The sequence below is a fragment of the Apis mellifera genome, linkage group LG7, assembly GCF_003254395.2.
Source record: "Apis mellifera strain DH4 linkage group LG7, Amel_HAv3.1, whole genome shotgun sequence".
NCBI lineage: Eukaryota > Metazoa > Arthropoda > Insecta > Hymenoptera > Apidae > Apis > Apis mellifera.
In genome coordinates, this window is record NC_037644.1 from 7212530 (window position 1) to 7239791 (window position 27262).

The 27262-nt window shown below is 22.1% G+C and overlaps 1 protein-coding gene across 2 annotated transcripts in view; it reads right to left on the reverse strand.

The window, feature by feature from the left end:
• Positions 1-27262, reverse strand: part of LOC113218567 (CCR4-NOT transcription complex subunit 6-like) — a 372378-nt gene that overhangs the window by 82026 nt on the left and 263090 nt on the right. The window contains exon 4 of one of the 2 annotated variants that reach the window (XM_026441791.1): positions 5994-6077. The exons of the other annotated variant lie outside the window; for it this stretch is intronic. Within the exon in view, the coding sequence (XP_026297576.1) occupies positions 6037-6077 (41 nt within the window). The 3' untranslated portion in view covers positions 5994-6036. Of the gene's footprint in view, positions 1-5993; positions 6078-27262 lie in introns of those variants that run through there. 2 annotated transcript variants of the gene reach the window in all.

Below are 27262 nucleotides of genomic sequence, written 5' to 3' on the forward strand. Positions count from 1 at the left end.
AATCATTATAAGAGAAATGCTGTAAAGCAATAAAATATAAGTACAAATAGAAGATATATTGTGCAAAAAGATTAAATTAATGAAGAAAAATTGCACATTTAAAATAATATTCAGTAGTTAAAGTAATAGAAGTGTTGAATCATACTTTTTTACTCGAATTGAGTTAATCAAACATGGATAATTTATATCAGATAAAAAATATTTTGATTAAAATATTATATCAATATTATATCATAGTATTAAAGTATTACATCAGTTTTTGAAAATAAATAATTTCAAAGATTCATTGATTAGATATATCATTGACAAATTTATTTTATAAAGATGAAATTCTATAAGAAAATGTTCTCTTCTTATTTTAGAAAATAATGTTAAATAAATTAAACAATCATTGCAATTTATTGCTCAAATTATAATATATATTTAGAGAAGATATATAAAACTATTTTTCAGAAAAATATTTGCTATACTTTTAAAATAAATGTGAGTGAACGTACTATAAATAGTTTATTAAATTTGATCGAGCATCGATTTAAAGATAAATGATAAAGTTATTAATATGTAAAAATATTCAATAAACATTTCAATAAATATAAAAAATTATTTATTAATATTTTATATTAATTTTATGATATTTATATAAAATTTAAAAACTGCATACATTTTATTATTATATTATTTGTCTATTTATAAAATTACTTTTTCACTAAGCCGATATACATTTTTTATCATATTTAGTAAAATAATCATAAAGTATAAACTTATATAATGCCTGTATCAAAAAGTGTGGGAACGTTGGTTAACTGGAAATTTCTGAGGTAATTTCGAACAATATTTTCTTTTGCAAAAACTTTCGTTTCGATTTTGTTAACAAAAAGCAATCATAGAGCACGTAGACGTAGTCAAGCCACAATAAGAACGAGTCAAAGAAAGTGTGTGAATATCTATTACTACATAGTATCTATACCACTATCTATTATATTATTATCTTCTATTGAAATAAAATATGATAGAATTTATATGAAAAATTATTTTCTTTTCAATTCAATTCAATCTTTGTTCGAGACATTTTTTTCTCGTTCGCTTCAAGATAAATTAATAAAAATTCTCCTTGTGTATTTTCATCACATGCAAGCAATTCAAATAATACTTTGGATATCACGAATATAGAAAATCGCGTGCAATAATTTATTTCATCGAAAAAGCACATATATGCATCCAATGGGAAAGAACTTAATAACTCATATGACCCAATCGATCTCAGCATTACTTTTTGATAAGTATTACAGTTACTGGCGCGACTTTGTCTCATATTCATTGAAATATTAATTAACGGAGAAATATGCAGTTCTTAAATTACAGTATCCATATTCAGCACATAACTTAATGTCATAGAAATTTAACGAGGAAATTTTCAACATTAAAAACAAAATTAAGTTACATTGAATATAAATTAATTATCTACTGCAATATATGGCTTATATTAAAACAATTATTTTGATAAGCTATTAAAGATTTTAATGTTTTATTGAACATTCGATAAATATTTTATTTGATAAACAATTTTTTTATTCGTAGAATCTTTAGTAATTATTAACAAAAAAGACGATCAGTTATTTATCAATTGAATCGTTAATATTATTTTATTATAAGTAGTAAAATATATCTTCATTCCACTGAGAAAATTTCGAATTTCTATCTTTTAATATAGATTATTAAAAATTAAGTAATATATATATATACAAAATGTTAATATATTCGTGAATAGATTCTAGATGTCAAAAACATATAAAATTTCATATTCATAAATATTATTGAAGCCTATTTATTAAGTTATAAGCAATTTAAATTGCAATTACGTTAGATGAAGCAAAATAGAAAAATAGAATAGAGAGATGATGTAATCAAAGAGGAGGTAGAATTATCAATAAATAAGTTTCAATTGACACTTAAAACACTTTCAAAATTCATTGTAAATCATCTATCAAATTATAAAACTGATTTTTTATAAATAAATAATTGTTTTAAATACGATCCATCTTTTTACGTGAATTTCAATAAAAATAAACAATAAAAATAATGAAAATGCTAAAATTTATAAACGATACGATATTTATTATGTCGTGACAACAAAAAATATTTTTTTAAAAATTATCATTTCAAAGAAAACAAATATATTTGATACGATATTGAAACTTGAAAGTGAAAAATTAAAAGTGAACAATAATGAAACAATTAATTTCTGTAAATACAATTATAAATACATTTTATTCATTTCAAAATTCATTCTTGATATCTCATTTTCAATATTTCGTATAATAGAAATCCAATCGCGATAAATATTCCAATATTGATGAAATGATTTCCTTGAGACAATAATATTCTTAATGGCACATTATCTGAAAAATTATCGTGAAAATTGAGGGAACAAAATTATAAATGCGATCGTTGTAGCACGGAATACAGGTTGAACGATTAAGTCGGTAAAAAAGAAAATCATTATTATCGATAGGACAAGCAATTAACCATTTCCCACTGTACGAATGAATGGAAGAATGGCGGACATGGTTATCCATGAATTACTAAAATAGTAACGGAAAATGGACTACGGTACTTTTCACGATGAGCGGCGAATTAATGGAGTTCGAGACTAGGAAGTCTTGTTTACGAGCGACACAGTTCATCGGAGCATAAATACAAGGAAAGGAAAAGAAAAGATCGTATATAAGGTGGACAGAAATCGAATGATAAAGTGAAGAAAAAGAAAAAGAGATGGAGATAGAATCGAAACGATCGTTATAAATGCATTACTATTGTCCAGAGACTACTTCGCTGAATCATTATTACCATAGTTATATTAGAATTCAAAGTATGATAAAAACATTCAGTTACTAGACTTTTCGTTGTGAGAAGTTTTTATGCATAAAAATAGAATAGAAGATTTTTGAATATTAAAATAGAGAGAGAATAGAAGGGAAAATAGATATTTTAAATAAGAAAATAGAAATAATTATTTTTATTATTTCGATGGAATACTTTTTGTTTTCGTTTAAATATTACTTATATGAATTAAAATTAAATGAAATTAAAATTTACATTTTAATATCAAGTCATTGAAAGAAATATTTCATTAAATTATAAGAATAACAGTATAAATAACAGTATTCTGAATAAACAGTTTTAATTATAATATAAATATTATTGTAAATAAAAAATAGAATATAATTAATGTTGATATTAATTTTCAAATTATAATTTTAATTTATAAATAATTATATCATATATCATGTATTATTAAAAATATTTTCATTATATAGAAAATTGGAATGAATTTGTCATTGTCTTCGAATAATGAAGGTTATTCAATGATAACTTGATGTGTAACTTCTTACTTTAGATATACGAAAATATCTTGCTAATTAATCACTGACATAATTTCTTAAATTATACAAGAGATATTTCAATTTCAAAAGATATTCCATAGCACTTCACTTCGAAGATTAACGATGATAGAAATGAAAATGAAAATTGAAAATTAAATTGCAAATGAAAATTAATAGAATAGAGAAAAGCAATAAAAAAAGATGTAAAGTTTCTATAGAAAAGAAACAATTTGCGGACGTTCTAAAGAGCTCTATAAACGAGCTTAGTTGTCTTTTAAATAGGAAGAAGTACGGTGCAATTTCAATGCAAACTTGAAAGAAAAGAATGGGAGAGGTAAAGATGAGAGAGGTACTCTTAATGCGGAAAGTTTAATGATATTAATGAAAGTGGTATAGTAGACTGAGCCGCATTTTCAGCATGGCAACTTTAATAATGTCTGGTTCATTTACATTCTTTCGAGTGGGAGAAAGTCAACAGATTCCAGTTTAAAACTGGCGTCGATCTGAGGCTAGACGATACTACCCTTAATTATTTTACAAGATAACGAATCCATTTTGGAAAAGCAAAAAATTTAAACAACTTTCATTTGATAAAAGGTAAGTGTTGTTTCATAACCGAGTACACAAAGTGTTTCAAATTTTTTTCGATTAAGATTATTGGAAACCATACAAAGAAAGTCTTAATTTCATTTTTTATTAGATTGATCGCATGTGAATTTCGAATGTTTGAATTTGATGAATTAATGATTATCATTAAATTTTTTTTTAATGTATTAATATTTATTATATATTAAATGCCAAATAATATATCGTTTATTTATATTAAATTATTTATTAGATATTAATTATTAGATATTATTTATATTAAATTATTTATTAGATTAATTATTAGATATTATTAAATTATTAACAATATTATGAAATTATTAAAATAAAAAAATTTTTTTATTGTAATTTTATAATTTTAGTTATTAAGAAGTTAATATTCTATTAATGCTATGTAAATAAATATTATATATATTTATATTGTGCATTAAAGAATAAGTTTTTCATACATCATATATATTGAAAACAATATATGATTAAATATATAGTAAAAATTCTCAATATATAAAAACAATCAAATAATCAATATTTGATTTCTTTATATTTGAATTTAAACTTAGAAAAAGTATAATAAAAATTGCTTTAAAAAATTATATTTATTTTTATCATTATAGCCATCTATTAATCTAACTAAATAATTAATTATTTTTAATCTACTATTTATTTAAAAAAAAATTATAAGAATGATATTCGAAAAAATTCGTATTCTTGAATCTAATTTTTATAGATATTGTACAATAAAAATATTTGACATGTATTAATATATAATCATATTAAAATTATTTCAATTAAATGTATATGCATAATTTTATTTGAGAAAACAATATTTAATACATATAGATAAATATTTGAAAACATAAATATATTTATGAAAATATATATTTATGTAATAAATAATGATAAACAATAAAAATAACAACAATAATAAACAATGATAATATTCAGATTTGCAATATTTGCATTTTATTTAATATTATAATTTTATTTAATATTAAATAATAAATCTAATAAATCTCTTTATTAAATAAATTTAATAAATCCATATTAAATTAAATAATAAATCTAATATTAAATATTAAATCCATAAATATAATAAAATTTAAATTATTTTTTAAATATTATAAAATCTGAAAAATTTTGACAAAATTAATTTTCAAATAAAATTCTATTTTCAATTATTCATCAATTAATTATTCATTAATTTTTCATTTAAAATTATCATCCTTCTTAAGTGTATTAATACTTATGGAATATAGTTCTATATAACAAAATATTTAATAAGATATATAATAAGATAAATATTTATATATTTATATAATGATTATAAAATATTAATTTTCTATATTGAATAAACTGAAGAAAAAAATAAACGATTGAATTTCAAATATAATAAGATTAAAACCATTAATTACACAACATTAATTACACAACGTTAATCATAAACTTATAAAAGTAATTATACATATATAATAAATCAAACGAAAATATATAGATCGTAATATATTCGTGAGATAGTTTCAGAAGTTCGTTTTTAGAGTTCAAAACAAAGTTTATTATATAAAAATATTGAAGCTTATTTACTAAGTTATAAGCAATTTAATTTTAGTTTACACAAAGAGAATTAAATCTGTTTTTCTTATTCAATATAATTCAATCTCTGTTTCGTTTTCTTTAACAAAAATTCAAATTGTTTATAATTCAATAAATAAAATTAACAAAAAATTAATTTTTATATAGCAATCGTTATATTTGTTTTCATATCTAAAATCGATTTTTCAAAAATATCTCGCAAATATATTAATACTTTGTATACATATAATATCCATAATATAAATAAATTAAAGATTGAATTTTAAATATGATGAGATTAATTAGACATACTTATAAAGTAAACCAAGCTAAAGATTTCATTCTATTACTATTCTATTCTATTCTATTTATTCTCTTTTCTATATAATTATAAATTAATGTCGAGATGGTAATAAATTTAAATTAATTTCAGCAAATTATTGGAACTTACAGAATGTTTGATGACGTGAGAAATATCTTAAATAAAATTCAATGTAATCGTTAAAGCAGTCAGTTTACCTGAAACAAAAATAAAATAATAATTAGTTTTCGTTTATCGATAGCTATAATGTTTTCATCAATTGCATTTTATTTTATCTGAATGTTTATGCTTTTGTAAAAATTTAAAACAAATTTTCAAGAAACATGTTTCTATTCTATTTATATTTTTTGATATTAAAAGAGATGAGCTAACTAATTTAAAAAAAAAAATACAAAATTTGATATATATATACATGCAAAAATTTCATTATGAATAGAAATGAATAGAAATAAAATAATACGTTAAATTTATCATTATAAATAAACAAAATAAGAGATAATTATTTTACAAAAAACAATTAATCAATAATAATTGTCATTTTTTTTCAATGATTTTCTCTTGTTGAATTATATTTTTACTATATTTATTATATATTTTTTTAATTATATTACAAAAAAAATTACAACAATTTTTGATTTCTCTATTTTTAAAATAAAAATTTTTTAAAAGCTTAAAAAAATCATGTATCTGCATATTTTGTTTGAAAAATATAATACATAATAATAAAAAAATTTTTATTATTATACATATAACGACAAGAAAAGATTTTTATCGAAAATAAAAACATTTGTATTATAAATAAATTATTTCTGTAACATAACATAATTCACTTACTTATAACAAAACTCATCAAAAACGTATGCACGAAAAAATTACACGTATGTACACAAGCTTGAAAACAACATGTCCAGTTATCACGATATACACGATTAAAAGAAATTATAGACAATTCATCCTTTCCAAGAAGAGAATTCTATACCTAATAATTCACGTGTTACAGAAATACATGCGTATTACTTTCTGTGTTTAATGCACAGGAAATAGAAAAGCACAGTCGTGAATATAAGTCTAATATCTTTTATTATACTATTATTATTACTCTCCATCATTTCAGTTCGAGAGAAGATACATTTTAAGGAAAAATAAACAATATTTCCAGATGGACGGAAGAACGATTGCCTGGAGGAAGATAATACAAGAAAACTGCACACTAATTTAAAGAAGAGATACAGAAGAGTTTGTTGATGAAATTATCGATAAGAGCTGTCGATGAATAAAGTTTATTTCAAATAATAGAATATACAATAGAATATAATAAATTATATTAAAATTGATTTTTTACTGACCATTTAAGATTAAATGAAATAGTATATGTATAGTATAAAAATAAGTAATAGTATAAGTAATAGTATAAAAATAACTATTATTATAAAGCAATTTATATATTTTATTTATTAAAATATTTAATACAATCTTATTAAAATATAAATTATGAGATTTTATATGGAATATTCTTTATTATGTTATTTTTATATAAATATATATGAAGACATAGTAGTGCTTATTTTTAAAATAAAAAATAACGAGTAAGCAATCATGCGGGTTATTTAATAAGTTTGTATTCAACACAAGTGTACACGAAATGAATATGTAATGCGAGCAAATTTCAATTATAAATATTTATATATTAATTATTATATTAATTATTATTTATATATTAATTAAAATATTAAATATTTTTTATATAAATATATTATTTTATATTATATAAATATTTTTATTTGTTACTTCTACTACGACTGGTACTGTATTATACATGAACAAGAAGTTAATGATTCAGATAAATACAATAAATGTATTGTGAAACTAGCTAGATTCGACGAAATATTTAATTTAGTTCAATTACTTAAAATTCTATCAAAAGTAAATGTGAATTCATTAGCTTTAAATAATATATATTATTTTAATCTAAAAAATTTAATAATAATTTATATTAATTTATTTTCTTATATTTTCTTATATTTTTCTATATTTTTTAACTTTTAACATTTTATTTAACTATTTATTATTATTTTAAAAATTTCATTCTTACAATTGCATATAATATATATATGTATTTAATCTTTATTAATAGAATAAAATATCAATCTAAAATATAATTTAAAATAAATTATTTCAAGTTTTTTCTTCTTCACTATTTTCATAATGCAAATAAAATGAAGAAAATATGTTCATTTCTTATAAGATATAAATAAATTATTTTTAGAAAATTTTTTTTTTATGTAAATTAATGTACATTATGACGAGATTATCTGTTATTTTATATGAATCACTGATTTTTTTATTATAAATTATAATAAATTATAATATAAATTATTAAACTTTGAATCTAGAAATTTTTACAATATAAACAACATTTTTCTCTTCAAATTATTATTGATTAAAATCAGAAAGATATTCGTATTAAAAGGTAATTTTTATAGCAAATGAAAATAATCTCTCAATAAGAGCAGATGACATAAATAAAATTAAAAATTATTTGAAAAATTTTTTTAAAACTAATTTTCTTAAAATTATTCAAACGAAAAATAAGAAATTAAGAAATTATTTCATTTAAAATCCAAATAATGAAATAATCTAAAAAATTTTGTTTCTTCAGTTAAATTAATGATTCAATAATTCAAATGAAACATACTCAAGTAAAATAACAATTCCTCTATTATATTAATCATAATTAACTAAATTATAAATATATCAATATCTACATTAATTAATTTTTCATTTCTCAATTACGCCCACTATTGAAATATTAAAAAAAAAAAAAAATTGAAAATTCGAAATCAAAGTATCCAAGATGAAAAAAAAAAAACGTATTCCACTCTTACAACAAATTGCGTCATAAATAGTTCCGGCCGGAAATAATAGAGTACTGTTTTCCACGCTACAACTAATATGGCTGAAAAGGAAATATGAATTAGAGCAAGATGTAACGGTAAAAGGGGACCGTGAAATATGTAATAAACTAACTCTGAAAACTGAGGAAGCGGCCGGATAATGCAATGAGGATGACACAGAATACTTGACACTCTATAGCATGGTATGCATTCACTAGTAAACAAATTACACATATAGCCGTCTAATTACTCGCTCCGACCTAAATGCCATTCGATAAGTCGCCGCCACGCTAAAATGGTGGGAATGTTGAAATTGCGAAAGCGTTGATTGATCTTGATTCGCTCGCTATTACATCGATTTTTCGCAATTGAACTTTGAATGCCGTAGTATTTTTAACTTCGTCTCAAACAAACGTCTCGCATACCTTTTGAACGAGATCATTCGTTCTTTTAATTCATTTCTTTAATTGTATTTATGAAATGGATATATTTAAAATTATTGAAAAATAGAATGATAAATTGGAACGATTATTCAGAGCATGAGAAAAGATCTTTTATTATTGATATATTTTTACAATCTACGTACTAGAAAAATTAAGAAATAAATTAGTCGTTTGTGAATTTTTTTTATATTTTTTATTCTTTAAGATGAATAGATTGGAATTAAGATGAATAGATTCGAAAAATAACGGAAGAAGATAATACATTATAAATAATAACTTTTTTTTTCAAATTTACTTGCATAAAGATTAAGTAAAAATAAAAATTATAGGTAAATTTCTAAATAATTAGTTTGTTTCTTAAGTTTTGTCAATAATATGTTGTATTACAAAAATTGATTAAATAATAATTCTTTTTAATCTCATTATATTTATCTTCAAATTCTATTATATAATATTATACTATAATAATTAATTTTGATCTTGTCCAAAATTAATGATTCATTAATTCTGTTTAATTATATAATTATATAATTATGTCATAATTATATAATTATAATTATATAAAGTAGATTAAGGATTTTATATTAATAATTTATTATTATTATTTCTGGATGAAAATAATGTTGTAAAATTATAAAAAATTACTCAAAATTATTTCTTAATATACAAGAACGAATTTATAATTACTTTTTCCTTTATTAATACGATTTAAGTTGTAAAAGAATCACTTTTTCTGTTCAATATTTTAAAAAAATTTATTATATAACGTTTATTTCTTTATATATAAATCTAAATGCTTTTAATAATATATTATATTAATATAATATATTATTATTATATATTATTATATATTATATATTATATTGTATATTATTTATAATTATTATATATATTATTTATATATTATTATATATTATTATTTTCGATATGCAATGTCATAGAAAGATTTGATATCTTAAAAAAAATCATCAAAATCACTTTTTTAAAGTAAAATAATTGTTTTTTTTTATATCATTTTATTCTATATTGAAAATTAAATTTATAAAATACCATTTTTCACCATTGTCACAGGTTTCTAAAAAAAAAGAAATTTTAAAATATCTCAAAATACGATTTTGGCAAAAAAGCACGAATAACTCGTAAGTTAATATCTTGTTTGACATTTAATGAATTTTTTAATGAGTGTTTTTATATTTTTTTAATTATAAAAATTTTATTATCACATTTTATTACCATAACTAAACTGTGGACTTGCATATAAATTTAAATTTTTATAAACAGAAATAAAACTGAAATAAAGATTCTTTTTTCACTCTCTAAATATAATACGTACTTTGAAAATTTTATTTTTTTTTATCATGTTCCATGCATTCTAAACATGACACGATCACGTTACAAAATAATTAATATTATCTCACAATTGAATAATATATAAGAAGACAAATTCAAGATAAATGAATAAGAAAAATAATCTAACAAATAAGCGTACAATTTTTCATTTCAAAAATATATTGTAAAAATAATACATATTCTTAATTATAGTAAACAATATAACATTTAACAAATAATAATGTAACAATTAAATTTATAAATGTTCATTATGTAAAAAATATATCATTGAATTTACATATGGATTTAATTATAGGAAACAACACAAAAATCACAAAAAGAATTGTTTTAAACTGTTTTAAATTGTGCTAGTTTCTGTATACAAAGAAAAAAAGAACATTTTAATCGAATATTGACTTTCAGCAAGAAAAATAATGTTCGACATTTACTTACCTATTTCATAGAAAAGTTTCTAGATATATATTATTGATATTATGAAATAAGTGTCAGTAATGGCGTATAAAGTTGAAAGCTTGTAATAATGTCGAAGTAGACAGCAAGTGTTTTATTTCTTTAAGAGTAAATTAGTTACTTGTGATTTTCAAATTTTGTTAAATTTACAATTGTTTACTTTAATCTCATAGTTAAATATAGTTAAATATTACAATACAATGTATTTATCTCTGTTCTTGGTATTTTTTAATCATTATATTTGCGTTTTATAATTTGGTATTTCACAAAAAGAAGGAAGTAAATCCATTTTTTAAATTATAATTAATTTGTTGATTATTAGCTACGGATTTTAATTATAAAGAAATAAGTTATAAAAGGCATTTTTCTTTTGAGCAATTTTTTTCTTGATATCCTTGATATAATCGATTTTAACTTTTCAGAATTTCAACATTTATGTACGACACTGACATCGATTTCATTCCTAAAAATCAATGCAACGTATAATATATTTTTATTATATCATATTTTTATTAACAAATACTTTTTATTTGAATTAAAAATATTAAAAAGCTACTAAATTACAATAATATTTGTAATATTATTTATTATTACAGAAAGAAATTGAGAATTGGCTAGTATCTCTTAATTTTCGAATTATTTATAAAAAACTGTCGATATTATTACATTGAATTCTATTTCTTTTTATATGCGATTAATAATTCATTAGAATGCAAAAATAAAATATGAAATAAAGAGAGATGTAAATTATATAATAATTATATAATATTATATAAAAACTATATAATAATAATAATTAAATAATAAATAATAATGATGTTATTATTATCATTATAATTGACAGCGATATCGTCTTCTTGTCATTTCCTATTATATATAATTTATGATAATTGGGAATATAAAAAATAATTCGATATTTTGTAATTAAATAAATATATTCACAGCAACATAACAATAACTAATAACAATATAGAAAATTGTTCGAAATTATATCTTTTTTATTAATTTTAATGAAATTGAAATATATACTATCAAAGTTAGATGTTACCACTGCTCGATTTTAATTTCTGCAAAAAAAGTCATTTATCTTTTAATTTTAACATTAATAAACATGTATCATTAATATAAATAACATAAAATAAGTGTACGTATAATGAAATACAATGTCTAAGATATATAAATTTGTATCTCATTCGATGGTATGAAGGTTAAGTATTATATAATAATATATATTTTATTTTCTTTTAAATTTTTTGTCTCTTAGTATATATATATATATATATATATATATATATATATATATATATATATATATATATATATATATATATATATATATATTTAATTTTCCATAAATGCATAAAAATAAGTAATTAATTATCATAATTCTTAAACATATCAACACGTTAATTTATATTTGCTTGAGGACTATGCTATATGTGGAAACTAATACTTTAATTACTTATAATAATTAAACGTAAAAATATAGGAGTAGCAAAAGTGCTTAATGTTAATTACTACATGTGTTGTACTATTTAGATATTAATTTATTTATTATCCGATAATTATTATCGATTATTTAAAGCAATTGGAAGTTGAATATTAAATTATACTGCGAATATAGTTTTTTGTCTTTATAATTTTGTACACTTTTAACGAATTCAATAATTAGAGAATTGCACTGATTCGAATTGCACTTCATTTAAGTGTATGATATTTAAAATCTTTCGTGTATAAAAATAAGTAAATTTAAAAGTACATTTTTCTGATTGAAAATGTGTTACTTGTTCAAAATGTTTCCTGACGCGTTATCTTCGACAATTGTTCGTAACGATACAAAAGTTTCTTCACAAGCATCGTTAAAACAATTAGCAAGAACTAGAACAGAAGAGCTAACTATAGAGCTAAAGTTTTCAAGCGTTTCATTCGCGAAAACTTTGCAACTTTAAAAAGTAATTGGCAATGTTATCAAATATTGGAGTTGATACGACACTGGAACGTTCATTGGCAATTTCTTCTCGCGCTACTGTTTAGTCTTCCTTTTATCACAGCTAAATAGATTAAGCGAAATCCTTTTTCCCTCGAAAATTAATTCAATATCTTTTATTGAGATTTGCTTCTTTTTCATCTTTTTATGTAGAAATCTGAATATTTGAATTTGAATTTATTATATTTATTTTTGGATTTAATAAGTTTTCTAATTAAAATATTATTTATTGACAAAAAATTAGAAAAAATTATCTTTTATGTACATTATATTTTATTTTAATTTTATTAAATATTAAGAAAACATAGAAATTTATAAAAAAAATTTATTATGATATTTATATTTTTCTTCATTAGATGATTTAATTATTTTTACGCACAATTTTTATAATCATGATTTAAAATATATACAATTCGCTTTATTTTTCTATCGATATTAAGATATTCATTTTATAACTTTTGCAAAATCGACTAACTAATAATTGAAAAAAATTAATTAATTATAAATTGATTAAATTATAGTATCTTTTTTTACAATTATATACTGAACAAATTAATTAAAGAAATTAATGATTTTAAATAAAAAATTTGACTTTTTAAATAACATTAAAACCAAAATCTCAAATATTTTGTGAATAATAATAATTTTTTGAAAAAATAAAGTAGTGGAAGAAATGAAATTCTCTTTATTTGGAATATTATTTCAAATACTAAGACATTAGAATATATAATTATAAAATAAATGTTTCTAATCAATAAAAATTAAATTTCTTATTTCCTATTATTTAATTTTTCATTTGTATTACATATTATACAATGTAAATATTTTTATACAATTTTTTATTATCATAATATTTCTTTATTTAAAAATATAGAAGCATATTTTTATATATTGAATAAAGTTTATTTTTTTAAATAAATGAAATTATTTAAGCATATTATTACGATACTTCTAATAAATATATACATGCATTCAAAGAATTTTCATATTTATTTCCTCAAATATGTATATTATGTATATAATTTATTATATGCATTTAATTTATTAATTCATTAAAACATTTCTCCTTTGGTCATTACTAATTACATGATATTGCAATTTCAGTATTTTTATATATATCTTTACAATATTTTTACATATATTTAATCATAAATATTATTAATAAATATTTAATAATAAATACTAATTTAGCTCAAAATTGCTTGCTTTACACGACATTACGACTGGTTATTACTTTTATCCAATATATGAAATTTTATAAATAATAAAATAACATTGAAATATATGCGAGAATTCATCTTGATCATTTATTCTAAATAAAAAAAATATATAAATATAAATATAAATATATAAAATTAATAAAAAAAATTTTAGGAACAGTTTATAATCCAATATATTTAATTCAAATATTTAATATTCAATTTCCAATTATTTTCAATTTTAATTTCAATTATCATTTCGTCGAAATCATAAATGCATGTTTTTACAACGTTAATTAACGTTAAGTAACACGTAATTCCGTTCTTTAATTCTCTCGAAAGAACAAAACAAGGGATTCTAATTTGGCCGATTAACGGGAGAAAAACCGCAACGAAATCGGGCAATGTTCCTCGAAAATGTCGATATTTTACCGCGCGCACATTTGAAAAGAGCGGAATGACGGGAGGCCATTATTACCAATTGTGCGTAACAGCTAATTACCCGTAATTATGCCATGCGATATATCAAGCTTTCAGGATAATGGCGGCTGGTCCTCAGCGGCGAACCGCGGAAAATTGCGCCGCGATCCTACTTGACTCGTTCCGCTGTCAGTTTTCATTCTCGTTTCTATGCTCATCCTGATTCTTACCTCTTCTCATTCCTGGCGACAACTTTTTGATCTCCGTTGAACGCGATTCGAACCCTTGTCAAGCCTCTCTAATCGTAATTACACAGGAATGCAAACACCACGATACGGCACTGGAATGCGCGCGCGCGCGCGCGCTATCTTTTTTTCCGTCATATAAACGAAATTCCTTACGCGCAAAATGGACACAAGTTACTCGGTTAGGAAGTGAAACAAACAATTTCACAGAGAAAAGAAGAAGAAAAGATACTAAGTTGGTGATTATTTAACAAATAAAGAAGACGTTAATTTATTTATTTATTTAGATAACGATAATAATGTTAAAATTATACAAAATTCAAGAAAATATTAACGACAGATTGTTATTCAATTGATTATCGATATTTTATTGATATATCGATAATATCATTAATAGATTCCAATAAAACTAATTGGAATTTCTATTTTTTTTTATTGAAAGTTATTATTAAGACACGTAAAAATAACTTAAATTACTTATAATAAGTTGCAGTAAGAATAAATAGTTTATTGAAAAATTATATTGTAATTTACTTAAACTATTTTTATTCACGTTTTATTATATCTTAACTAACATTTGTAAATAAAAATATGAAAAAAGTGAATAAAAAATTTATTTATAGATAATCATTAATATATTATGAGTATTATCTTATCGATATCTTAATAATATAAAATATGGATAATATATTATTGATACTTATCGATAATCATAACTCTAATTCAATATTTTAATTCTCTATATAATAATTCTAATGATAAAATACTATTAGAAAAAAGAAACGTCAAACTTTTATCTTGACAATTAAATGAAAAGATTAAAAATATATTATAATAGTAAAATAATAAAAGGATTCTAAAAATAATAGTAAATTTCGAATAATACTATAAATTTAAAAAATATATGACGCAGAAAGAGAATGAGAGAGAGAGAGAGAGAGAGAGAGAGAGAGAGAGAGAGAGAGAAATATTTCACTCGCAAGATAGAAATAATTATAATCAACTGTGATTAATGACGAGTAAGGAAGAAATTTTATAAGTTTATCCTTATTAATTTTACAGTGTCCACTACGAGGTATTCTGCACAGGTATTCACATTTATGTTTTACGGAATGGCGTGCACATCGTATGAAATCGAAAACAGTAAATATCAGTTATTAGCGAATTAACTGAACGCACATGTGAATGACATAATTTATGAATTTGAATTCATTTGAAAAATTCAAATTATATCGATTGAATATAATATTACTATTAAGTTTTTTTTTAACTGTTAAGACAATAATTAAATAATTTATGATAATGTTTATGATGAGAGGACAATATCATTTTTCAGAGAAATACTTAAAGCATTATCATGAATTGTATATTTATTAGCATATTTCAAATTAATATGCGATTATAATCATAAGATTTCCAATCACGCCACTCTTAGCAGCAATTAGCATCATTGTAGACTTAGAAAAAATTTATATTATACATTTATATAAACTCGATGAAGGACAAATAACTCATATAATCGAATAGCAAGTTCATATAATATCTATCTATTTTCATTACTTTTAACTTTTTATTCGAATATTTTATTTAAATAAGTAGATTTAATCATTCATATAATTCATTTTTTCGAATTATATAACATTATGTTAAATACTAGCCTATTATATTACATTTTTGTTTTCATCCGTAGTATATGTTCATACAATAAAAATGACATTCAATACAATTCAAATAAGAATACGTTTATAAAAAGCAAGAAGGATAGTGAGAAGTGAGAATAGAAAAGAGAATTATATAATAAAGTTAAAATGTGTGTGATGCATTTTTATGATCGAGTAGAGACTTCTATCCTCAACTCAAATATTGTTATGAGCGGTTCTCAAACTCAGTATTCCCCATCTTAACACATTTATCATATATATTGCTGGCAAAAACACATTTTTGTTTCCTCGTCGTTTTACTATATTTTTTTATAGCAAAAATTTTATCTTATTTTAATTTAATCATACAATTATTTTCTACATTTATAAGATTGTTTTATAATAATCATCAAATTTGTCTAAGCATTTTCGAAATCTAAAGGTACTAAACTTTTGCTTTTTTTCTTAAATGAAACTATTTTTATTTATCCAAAATTGCAGTTCTACAAATTATCCATAAATTGCAATTTATCTAATTAAATTAATTTTTAAAATCACTTTAAATTGTTTAAATTTTATTCTATGTTTGTAGGAAATTTTCATGAAGTTGAATTAAATCATTAACATGATGTTATTGCAATTTATCGATGTTTATGTTTATATAAAAAATATGTTTATATAAATTGTCATTAGATTATTACTTTGCAGTACTTGCTTCGAATTTTTTTGAAAAAGTTTTTTCAAGATTCGACTTTTCTTGATGATATAAAAGATATCGCCTTAATAAAATAATAAATTAATTGTAATATTTTTGAAAGACAATTACACAAAAATTTATTATTTAAAATTATCCAAATAAAATAAATTCCAAAAAATATTTGTTTTCCTGTGTCATTTTTCTTCCATATCCGTGATATATCGATAAAGTTAAAGTTCGAATTTTGAAAATATATAACGCAGTTACAATTAAAAAGAAAAGAACCATTTGCATCGATAAATGTTCCATAAACAAACTAATAGCCGGGATTAGATTAACCATTGTTCGAGACAGGAACAACTATTTTCGAACCAACCAAACGCTTACGAAGAACAATAAAATAGAAAAACGTCGTTGGACGTCGGCGATATTTGTTCGAAATGTCGCGAGAGACATAAGAACTAAAATGGAGGGAATGAACCGATCAAAACTTCGATTCCACCAATATGGCTCCCCATCTTTATGACACCTTAAGATGTTATTCTATATAGCTGCTTCTTGAAATCGAAGATTACATTTTGGCTGTAGAAATTATAAATTGTCTATAAAATATAATTTTCAAATCATAAATGTTATATTATTTGTTGAAAAAAAATTCAATGTATCAATATATTACTTCAGTTGATTAATCTGTACCAATATGTTCTATAGTACTTTAGATATTAAACAGAGGAATAACAGTTTATATTGTTATTTAGTTTATGAATTTATTTAATAGTATTTGTGATTATTAAATGTTTTGTGGGGATAGTTATATACTTTATAAATATTATTAAAATATATATAATATATAAAATATTTATAATTTAAATTTAAAAACAAGAGAAATATATAATAATTTTTGTACATACATAATAATTTTTCAATTATAATGATAAAAAAAAATTCAATTTTTAAATTTTATGAATTATTTATTATGTAAATAGAATGATAAAATTGATAAAAATTGATTAGCTTTCATGAAATAATTGAAGAGTAAAGAAATAAAGATTCGCTTTAAAACAATCCTGATAGATAAATTAAAAGAACAAAATTAAAGCGAGTTATTTCTATCTTTATCACACTGTAACTTCGTTTCAATTCATATAGTTTCAATTCTTCTATTCATCAAATTGCTTCTAACTTTAAAAATAAGCTCTAATGGATATTTTTGAATACAAACTTTCGTGTTTTTTTTAATTTCTAAAACCATCCCTTAAATTTTCTAATTTAAATTTTCTAGTATTTCGAATATTTTATGTACTAAGTGTATTATAAAAAAAAATTAAAAATTATGTATATAAAATTGTTTAATTAATACACAAATAAATATTCTTCTTGAATATTTTGACAAAATATTCTCCAATTTTAATGACTTTTTATTTCAAAAATATGAAAAATATTGTACAGTATTTGAACAATGTTAATTATTTCTTTTTTTAAGATTACAAGTATTAGCATGATGAATTTCTTGAACAATTAATAATGAAATTATTATTATTAATGAAATTTTAAAAATCACAAATTATTATTAAAAATAGTAAAAGTTAAAATATTTCACATGAAAGATATGAATTAAATTTCCCGTGAATAAATGATATAAAATATTTTGAAAGAAGACTAAATTCTTTTTAGCATTTTTAAATATTCACATGGATGGAAATACGTAAAATCATCGTTTTAATTTAAAACTATATTATTATTTTTAAAATGAAATAAAAATGAAATAAAACATAAATTTGCATGCTTTCCTGAATACTACTCTAAAAGTACAAACTAAAGTAATTAGGTGACCCAAAAAGTTTGATGCGGTTTCTATAGCATTCAAATAGAGATATATTTTAGTATCATTTCAATTTCTTTAATTATTATTAGAAGTATTCCACTCTCATAAAAATTTATATGATGAAAAAATTTTTAGTAAAAACTTTGATTTCATATACATAGTTTTAATTTACAAATAGACTGCGGATATTTGTGCAAAAATCTCTAGAATGTACATGACATAGAAAAAAATACAAAATACTGTATCCATATAATATATTAAGAATGAAGCAATTTATTATTTAAGCTCTATTTTTTTGTTCATAAAAATTTAATTTTATATAAATATCTATAGTTTATTTATAAATATTATTTTTATTAAATTATTTTATATAAATATAAATTATGATTAGACAATAAAAAGTTTAGAAAATATAAAGAATTAAAGTTTTCCAACAAAATTTCAAAAATTCTTTAGCATAATTTTTATTATATATACTATTTATTATATATACTATTATTATATATATATTATATATAATTTTACGTTGTTTTTGATTCTTCCCACTAAATGATCATGAAATATTCATTTTTTAATTTTATTTATTTTTTTGCTAATATCTTGTTATATTGTAATCCTTATAATTTTGAATTTGCTTTTCAATTTAAATTTTGCATATAAATTTTAAAACATCTTTTAAACTATTATTGTTATATATTTTTATTTATATCATTCATTTTATTATTAGAATATTCTTTTTGTGGGTTATCGAGCCAATGATAAGTTTCTCAATTCTCAACTTTACGAATCGATACAGTATACTTATACAATTTGCTTTCACTACATGTTACACATATATGCATTTGCGACTGCACACAAGTTGTTCTTGACAGATCAAGATATATATATATATATATATATATATATATATATATATATATATATATATATCATATATATTATCATATATATTAGAGGAAAAGAAATTTATTATTATTTATATATATATATAATTACATATAATTAAAAATCTATAATTAATTTTTTAAAAAATAGATCACTAAATGGAAAAAGAAAAAGGGAATTATGTTTTGCATTAATATTTATAATATGTAATAATAAAGTTTTGTTGTTGAGATCAAAAGTAGACTTTTTTCAAATTTTTTTATGATGCATATTGTGTTTTAATTTTCTTTATATGTAATATTTTATTTATTTTTATAATAAATATTTTTATATATTATAGATAATATATATATATATACAAATCATCACTGATCTAGCATTAGAACATATTCCTTTTAGTTATTATAATTCTTTCTTTTTAACAAAATAGTATACATCTATCATTAGATGTATACTACATGAATTTTAGATTTGTTTTGTGAACAACAATAGTGAAAGAATTAATATTCTATCTTTAGTTTTCTTAATTGTCTTAGAAGCTGCTTCTAAGTCTTAAATATAAAATACATACAAATAACAGTATTAATAATAAGAGGACGTTTTTCAGATTTTTAAGATTTTATACCAAAAATGTTACGCTAGAGAATAAAGTTTTCATATTAACTGATGTATTACAAGTTTAAACTTCCACTTGAAACTTAAAGATAGTATGAAATAATAAAATATTTAAGTACTAAATATCAAAGTAATCTCAAATAACTATTTAATATATAAGAAATTGTCAAAAAGTAATCAAAATATAATTTTAAAATCTATTCATTTATCCATCATAAAAAATCAATTATATATAAAAAAAAATGTTCCAATTCTTATTTTTTACATATTAAAATTGCTTGATGTAAATAAGAAATTATAAGAAAAATTAAAATAGTTTAATAAATATAATAATTAAATTACTGATTTTTAAATAAAATCAAATTTTTATAATAAAAGAATTGAAATTTATTAAATTTGCTTTATTTCTCAAATATTATAATGTACTATATTTCAATATAGTACATTATAACTTTGTGCTATTTTGTTGAAATTGACTTAATTTAAAAAGATTTCTCTTATCGTTTTTTATTATTTATAATAATAATTATCTATTAAATTAATAAAAATAAATTAATTATATCAAATTCGACAAAATACTTTCTAATTTCAAAGTATATATCTAGTGTAATGTATATATAAATATATATGACATGATATCTAACATTGGAATGCAAAGAATTCATTCAAGTCCGACATAAAAAAAAAAAAAGAATTATTTTAGAATAAACGATATGTCAATATTTCTTATTATTATTTTTAAGAATTTCACAAATTAAATATGAGAAATGAGTTCTCAATCAATCTTGAAATTAATACATACATCAAAAACATAATGAAACAATTTCACAAATAGAAAAATATAAAAATCGCTCCACTATTCACTAATAAAAACTGAACAAAAAAAACAAACGATCCATTATTTCAAGTATTTTTTCCACAAGAAGATAATATTTCGCTTTATAATAACAAAAAAAAAAAAAATTCTTTCTTCAAAAGAGAAAACAACGAGAGCTATTATTTCCTCGACCCCTCACTTTTCCTCAATCCGCAACCGGCAATTAAACATTTTCCTGTGCAACGAGTACGAAAGTTATATCTCTCGCGATTTCGCCCCGGTTTCCTCCAATCTCCAATCTCTCCACGAGGATTTCTCATCGTGTTAATTCCGTGCCAAGCCACGTATCCCATCGAGGCGAGAAGGAACACTTATGGTTACATAAATAAGATGCGCCGCGGTGATTGGACGATTACGCGAGAAAATCGTTCGCACATCCTTCGCCACGCGAATCGATCGGATCGATCGCCGGTACGCGAATCAGGCTGTGCTCATCGACGTGCCACGGAGAACACTCGCCAGGGAATAATCCAACAACATAAGTAGGAAGCGTTTCGGCGTTCTCTTCCTCTCCCCCAGATGATTCTCGACAGCCTCGGCGATTTGCGCCAATGTATCCTCTGCGTTCCGCCTTAGGACGCACAACCTCTTTCGTTCGCGCATGACGTTGCAACATGCACACGATTGCCCAATGCTTAATGCTGCTCAAGGAACGAGCAATTTGCGGTAAATCACTTCCCTCGAATCCCTCTCTCTCTTTCTCTCTCTCTCTCTCTCTCTCTCTCTCTCCATCTATCTGTCTGTCTCTGTCTCTGTCTCTGTTTTCCTCGCTCTATAAGTTTTCCACTCTTTCTCAACTATACACCGTGTTACTTTCAACCCTTTTCCTGTCACGCCTATAGTTTGTAGATTCTATTAACCTCGTAAAAAACTAGATTCGAATTTGTTATAAAGAGAGCGTACTACGTAGGCGTGCATCATAGGAATGCGAGTTTGATTAGTTATCTGTAATTCAATTGTAAAAATGTATCTATATTGTTCGAGTTATTGGGAGAAAGTTTCGTGTCTATATATGAAAGTTTTGTTGAGATTGTGATATTAATTTCGATTTATTGAAATTTAATAATGTTTCATGTAGTAAAATAATATCGATGTTAAATATGAAGGTTTATACCGTGAATAATCAGAAATGATTCTATATGTGATGAAAAGAGAAATTTGAAAATTTTCACGAATACAAAAGAAATTGATTGAATATAAATGGATAGAAAAAATATTTTAAATTAAATTAAATTTTTTCAAAAAATTGGAAAAGAATATATGTATTTAAGAAATTGTAATCGATGAATTTTCAAAATTTGATTTTCTCAAAAAATCTATCAAACTAATTTATGAATGAAAAAAATTTTTTCTTAAAATATTTTCAAACTATTCGAAAACAAAGTATTAAATGAAAAAATGATTCGTACGATATCCTATATTATATAAGAAAATAAGAAATTTTGTATTAATATTTTAAATAAAAATTTATCAGAAAATTTGATGAAAAATTTATTTTACAAAAAGATAAAATATCTATAATAAAAAAATGTATATATTGATTTTATTTAATATTAGAATTTAGTATAATAAAAATATTGGATTTATTTTTGGATTATTTTGAATTACTTTATTTAATACTTTATTAAATGACAATCATATATTTTACATTTCTCTATTATAATTTTTTGTAAGAACATAAAATGATTAAAGTTAAGATCTATATATAATAGCAAAATTATCGACAACAAATATTTACAATAATTATTATCATTAATGTTTTTCATTTAAAAATTAAAAATTTGACGCATATTTAAATAATATTTATTTTGATTTATTTTATAATTTAAAAAAAAAATATAGAATATAAGTTACGATAATCACAGTTTCAAAATATTATATTTGACATTGTTTGATGTATTTATGTTTTTGATATTTTGAAATTTATTAATAAATTGAATTTCATTTACTTATTTAAATGTCATGAACAAATTTGGAAAAAATGCCTAGAAAAAAATAAAATTTTTTAATCCATTATTATGTTTATTATTAATCTATTATAATTATATAGAATCCAATTTAAAATATGAACATGATTATTAGATATTAAATCATGTTATTATATTTATGATTTATATGACATTTTTTTAATGCTTTATTTATTAATTTTCAAAAAATAATAAATGTATAAGTTTTTTAAAATATAATATATTATACAATTACTTTCATGTGATATTTCTCAAAATATTTGTAGTGAATTTTTTTTAATTTATTTCTTAAGCTTCACATTCCCATCATATCTTCTATCGATAACTTTTGTTCTCGCCCAGTTTCGAGATATGTAACTATGTATATGTCACATTATAAATCTGAGCCAAATCATGTAACTTGATGCAAATTTAAACGCCTCCATTTTGAAACTGAAAACTTTCCAATTTATACCATAACCCAAGCGGGGCCCGTCTTAAACCGTATTAAATTTACAACCTGAAAAGGAAGAACTACCGCGAGCGGCGACAGTTTCTTCTTTAGAGCGAATGTATTTTATTTTCCGCCGACTTTTAAACTGCCTTTTGCCCGCCACTTTATGTCCTTCGCGTTTTCTTCGCACGTTCCTTGTCCCACTCTCACCTGTCCCGCCGTGTCCTCTCTCTCCCTTCACCGTATTACTGTACTATAGCTCTGACACATCTCTTACATAACAGCCTTCGTTGTCGTGCACCGTGCTAACATTGCTCTTGCCATTTGCGGCTGCTCAAGCGCGCTACAGGCGACATGCACCGCACGTGCAACCTGCGCTTCGTTCAACGACCGTCTCTACTTGCCGTTTCATTCTTGGCACGTGGGACGAACTATTAAGAATTAAGATGTTATAAAACGTAATTTGATATAGCGTAATATTTATATAAACAATTTTTTATAGATTTTAACATAGTTAATGCTAAAAAAATTATATGCATTTTTTGAATTCTTAGAACTTGAATCTTTTCTGATTTGTACATTTTTTATGCTTTTTATAAGAAAAATAATATAGAAAAATATCATGACAGATTTGAAGAAAATTTTACTATTTATTTTCTTTTAAGTTAAAAAATATGAAATATAATTTAATTATTGATCTTTTTATTGCTCATTTAAAAGGGAAAATTTATAAATATATAATATATATATAGATTATATAAATTAGTTATTAATTAGTTATTAGTTATTAATTATTAATGATTATTATTATTGATAATTATATATATTGAAGATAAATACTATAAGTATTAAAAGAGATAATTTGAACGATAACAAACAAACGACAAATTAATTTGTCAGCAAAAAGATTATATATCAGCAAAATACATCATTTTTAAAAATTTTATGAAAAGGATCAGAATCTAAAGAACTACAGAATGTAGTAAGATAACAAAGGAGCCTTGAGATAAGAAAAGGTGCATTATTTAGTGAATATATTACCATGTATTATAATCTGTATTATCAGTGATATTATGAATAGAATAGTACCAATCAAAAAAAAAAAAATGAGAAAAAACCTAGCCAAACTTTAATTTTGAACTCAAAAAGACCTGCTGATATTAATATGAATCTGCAGCAGACCATTCTTTTTTTTTTTTTTACAAAAAGAGAATTATAATTCCAATATACTTTATATACTACAATATATAAAGTGCTATTATTGAATGTTATCTGCACATTTTGTTTTTTTATTAAAAATAACATAATATATTTTTTTCTAGATATTCAACTTTCGAAAAATATCAGCAAAAATGGATTTTGAATATCCTTTTAATCTGGATCATTATTTAAACATATTTACACATTTAAACTACTACTCTTATTCAGAAAAATCCATAGATTGTTAGGAAACCAAATTGCAATACAATTATCATTATAAAGGCATAAAACATTTTTAAAATTAAAAATTTAACATTTAACATAACATTTTTTTTAAATTAACTTTTTTAAAATCTGTTTTAAAAAAATATTTTATAGATTTGTAGACCCGAATTGTTTCGTGTTACTAGCTGTTACAACTTTCAATTCAAATACAAGAATGGAATATTTTACGAACACAAAATAGAATTCGTATGAAATGAATTTATTATAAACAGTAATATATGAACCATTTATAAAATTCTTTTTTATCAAAGTCAACAACCGACACAATTTTCAATCCAATATTTATCATATCTTTTGAAAATTGAAAAACAAAGTACTATTGCAGAAAAATACCGATTTCTCTAAAATTAGAATTATAAAAAAGTCAAAGAGAATTATAAAATTTTATTCGATTTAAAAGAGAACGTTTTTCGTTTCAATCCAATCTTAATCAACTTTTTATTCGACAATTTCAAATTAAAATTCCTTTTACAACTTAATACTGAATTTCGTGCAATTGAAAAATAAAAATTCATTATAGCTAGTTTTACTTTATCGAATTCTATTCGTAACATAATTTATGAGATCGATTCCGTTGCGGTAAATTGATTAAGAATAGCGTGTTTTCTTGCAATTACGCACGTGCAGAAGGTGAATGTAACAGTTTAACAGTTTAACCGGCTTGTTTGCAGCCTGTTATTACATTGGAACGCTTTACGTGTTCGAAATCGAGCGGAGTGGAGGAGATGAATCGTGATGCAACATCATAGCCAAAATTGGATTATTCCGATAAGCAAATGGGCTTCATGAACGTGAATCGACCGTCATGTCATAGGTATTTGACTGTGTATTTGAATTGGAATTTCAGTTCTACGGTAGCTCAAAATTCAATTATTCGAAATACGATGCATTCAATTACGTATTGTTTGCTTAATTATACAGAGTGGAGCGTAACGTATAATATAAATGAAAGAGAAAAAGTTGTTTGTATTAAAATAAGTAAAAATATGAGATAAAATATTTGGCAAAACATTTTATTTTCGTGAAAATTGATTTTGTTCATATTTTAAAAAATCTATTCAATCTAAAAATTCTGACTTCTTATATTGAGCGTGTAAAGTATAACAATAACAATATATACAATTGTATTTTTTAACAAAAAAAATCTTTAATATTTCAATATTATTGATATTTCATATTTTAAATATAATTTTGCCCAGAGCGATAAAATTAAATACCAAAATTTGAATATTTTATAATTTTATATTCCCTATTTTGCACCATTATAAAATTAAAATAAAAAGAACACCAACAAAATAAAAAGAACATTGAAATCGTAAGAATTAATTTCAAAGTTATATTTTGCTAAAAAAATTATATAATTGTTCCATAAATCATACAATTTGTTAAACTTGCATATGAGAATTTCTGTGTAATAATTTCTGTCTATATATTGAGCATAATCTATCATACATGAAATTTATCACGTTACAAATTATTACAATCGATGCTTTAATATATTCACATTGATTTATATAAAATAATATCCTTCGATTCTTGACAATTAAATTTTTAACTTTATGAAAATATTTCCAAAGCTTTTTTTATAAGTATAAAAAATAATAGTTGCTATCGGCAAAAGCATCAATCATCCAACGAGTCGATTCGAAGAGTCTGACTAAAGAGACCTCTACGAGTGAAGAGGCACATGCGCTGATTTACGTCGTGAGACCAAAGCACGTGCCATCGTGGCAAGCTGAGAATTCTCACAATCCCCCCTTCCTGCTATTAACCCTGTTTCTCATCCTTTCCTCCCTTTTTCCATTTTTGTTTTATTTCCATTTCGTTTTCATATAAATACATTCTTATTATTAGTCTTGCCTTTTTATCCATAATCCTCTTACTATTCGCTTTTTTTTCGGCTTTTGACATTTTTCCCATTTTATCTCTTGCCTTTTATTTAAAGCTTTCATTTAAAGCATTTAAATATA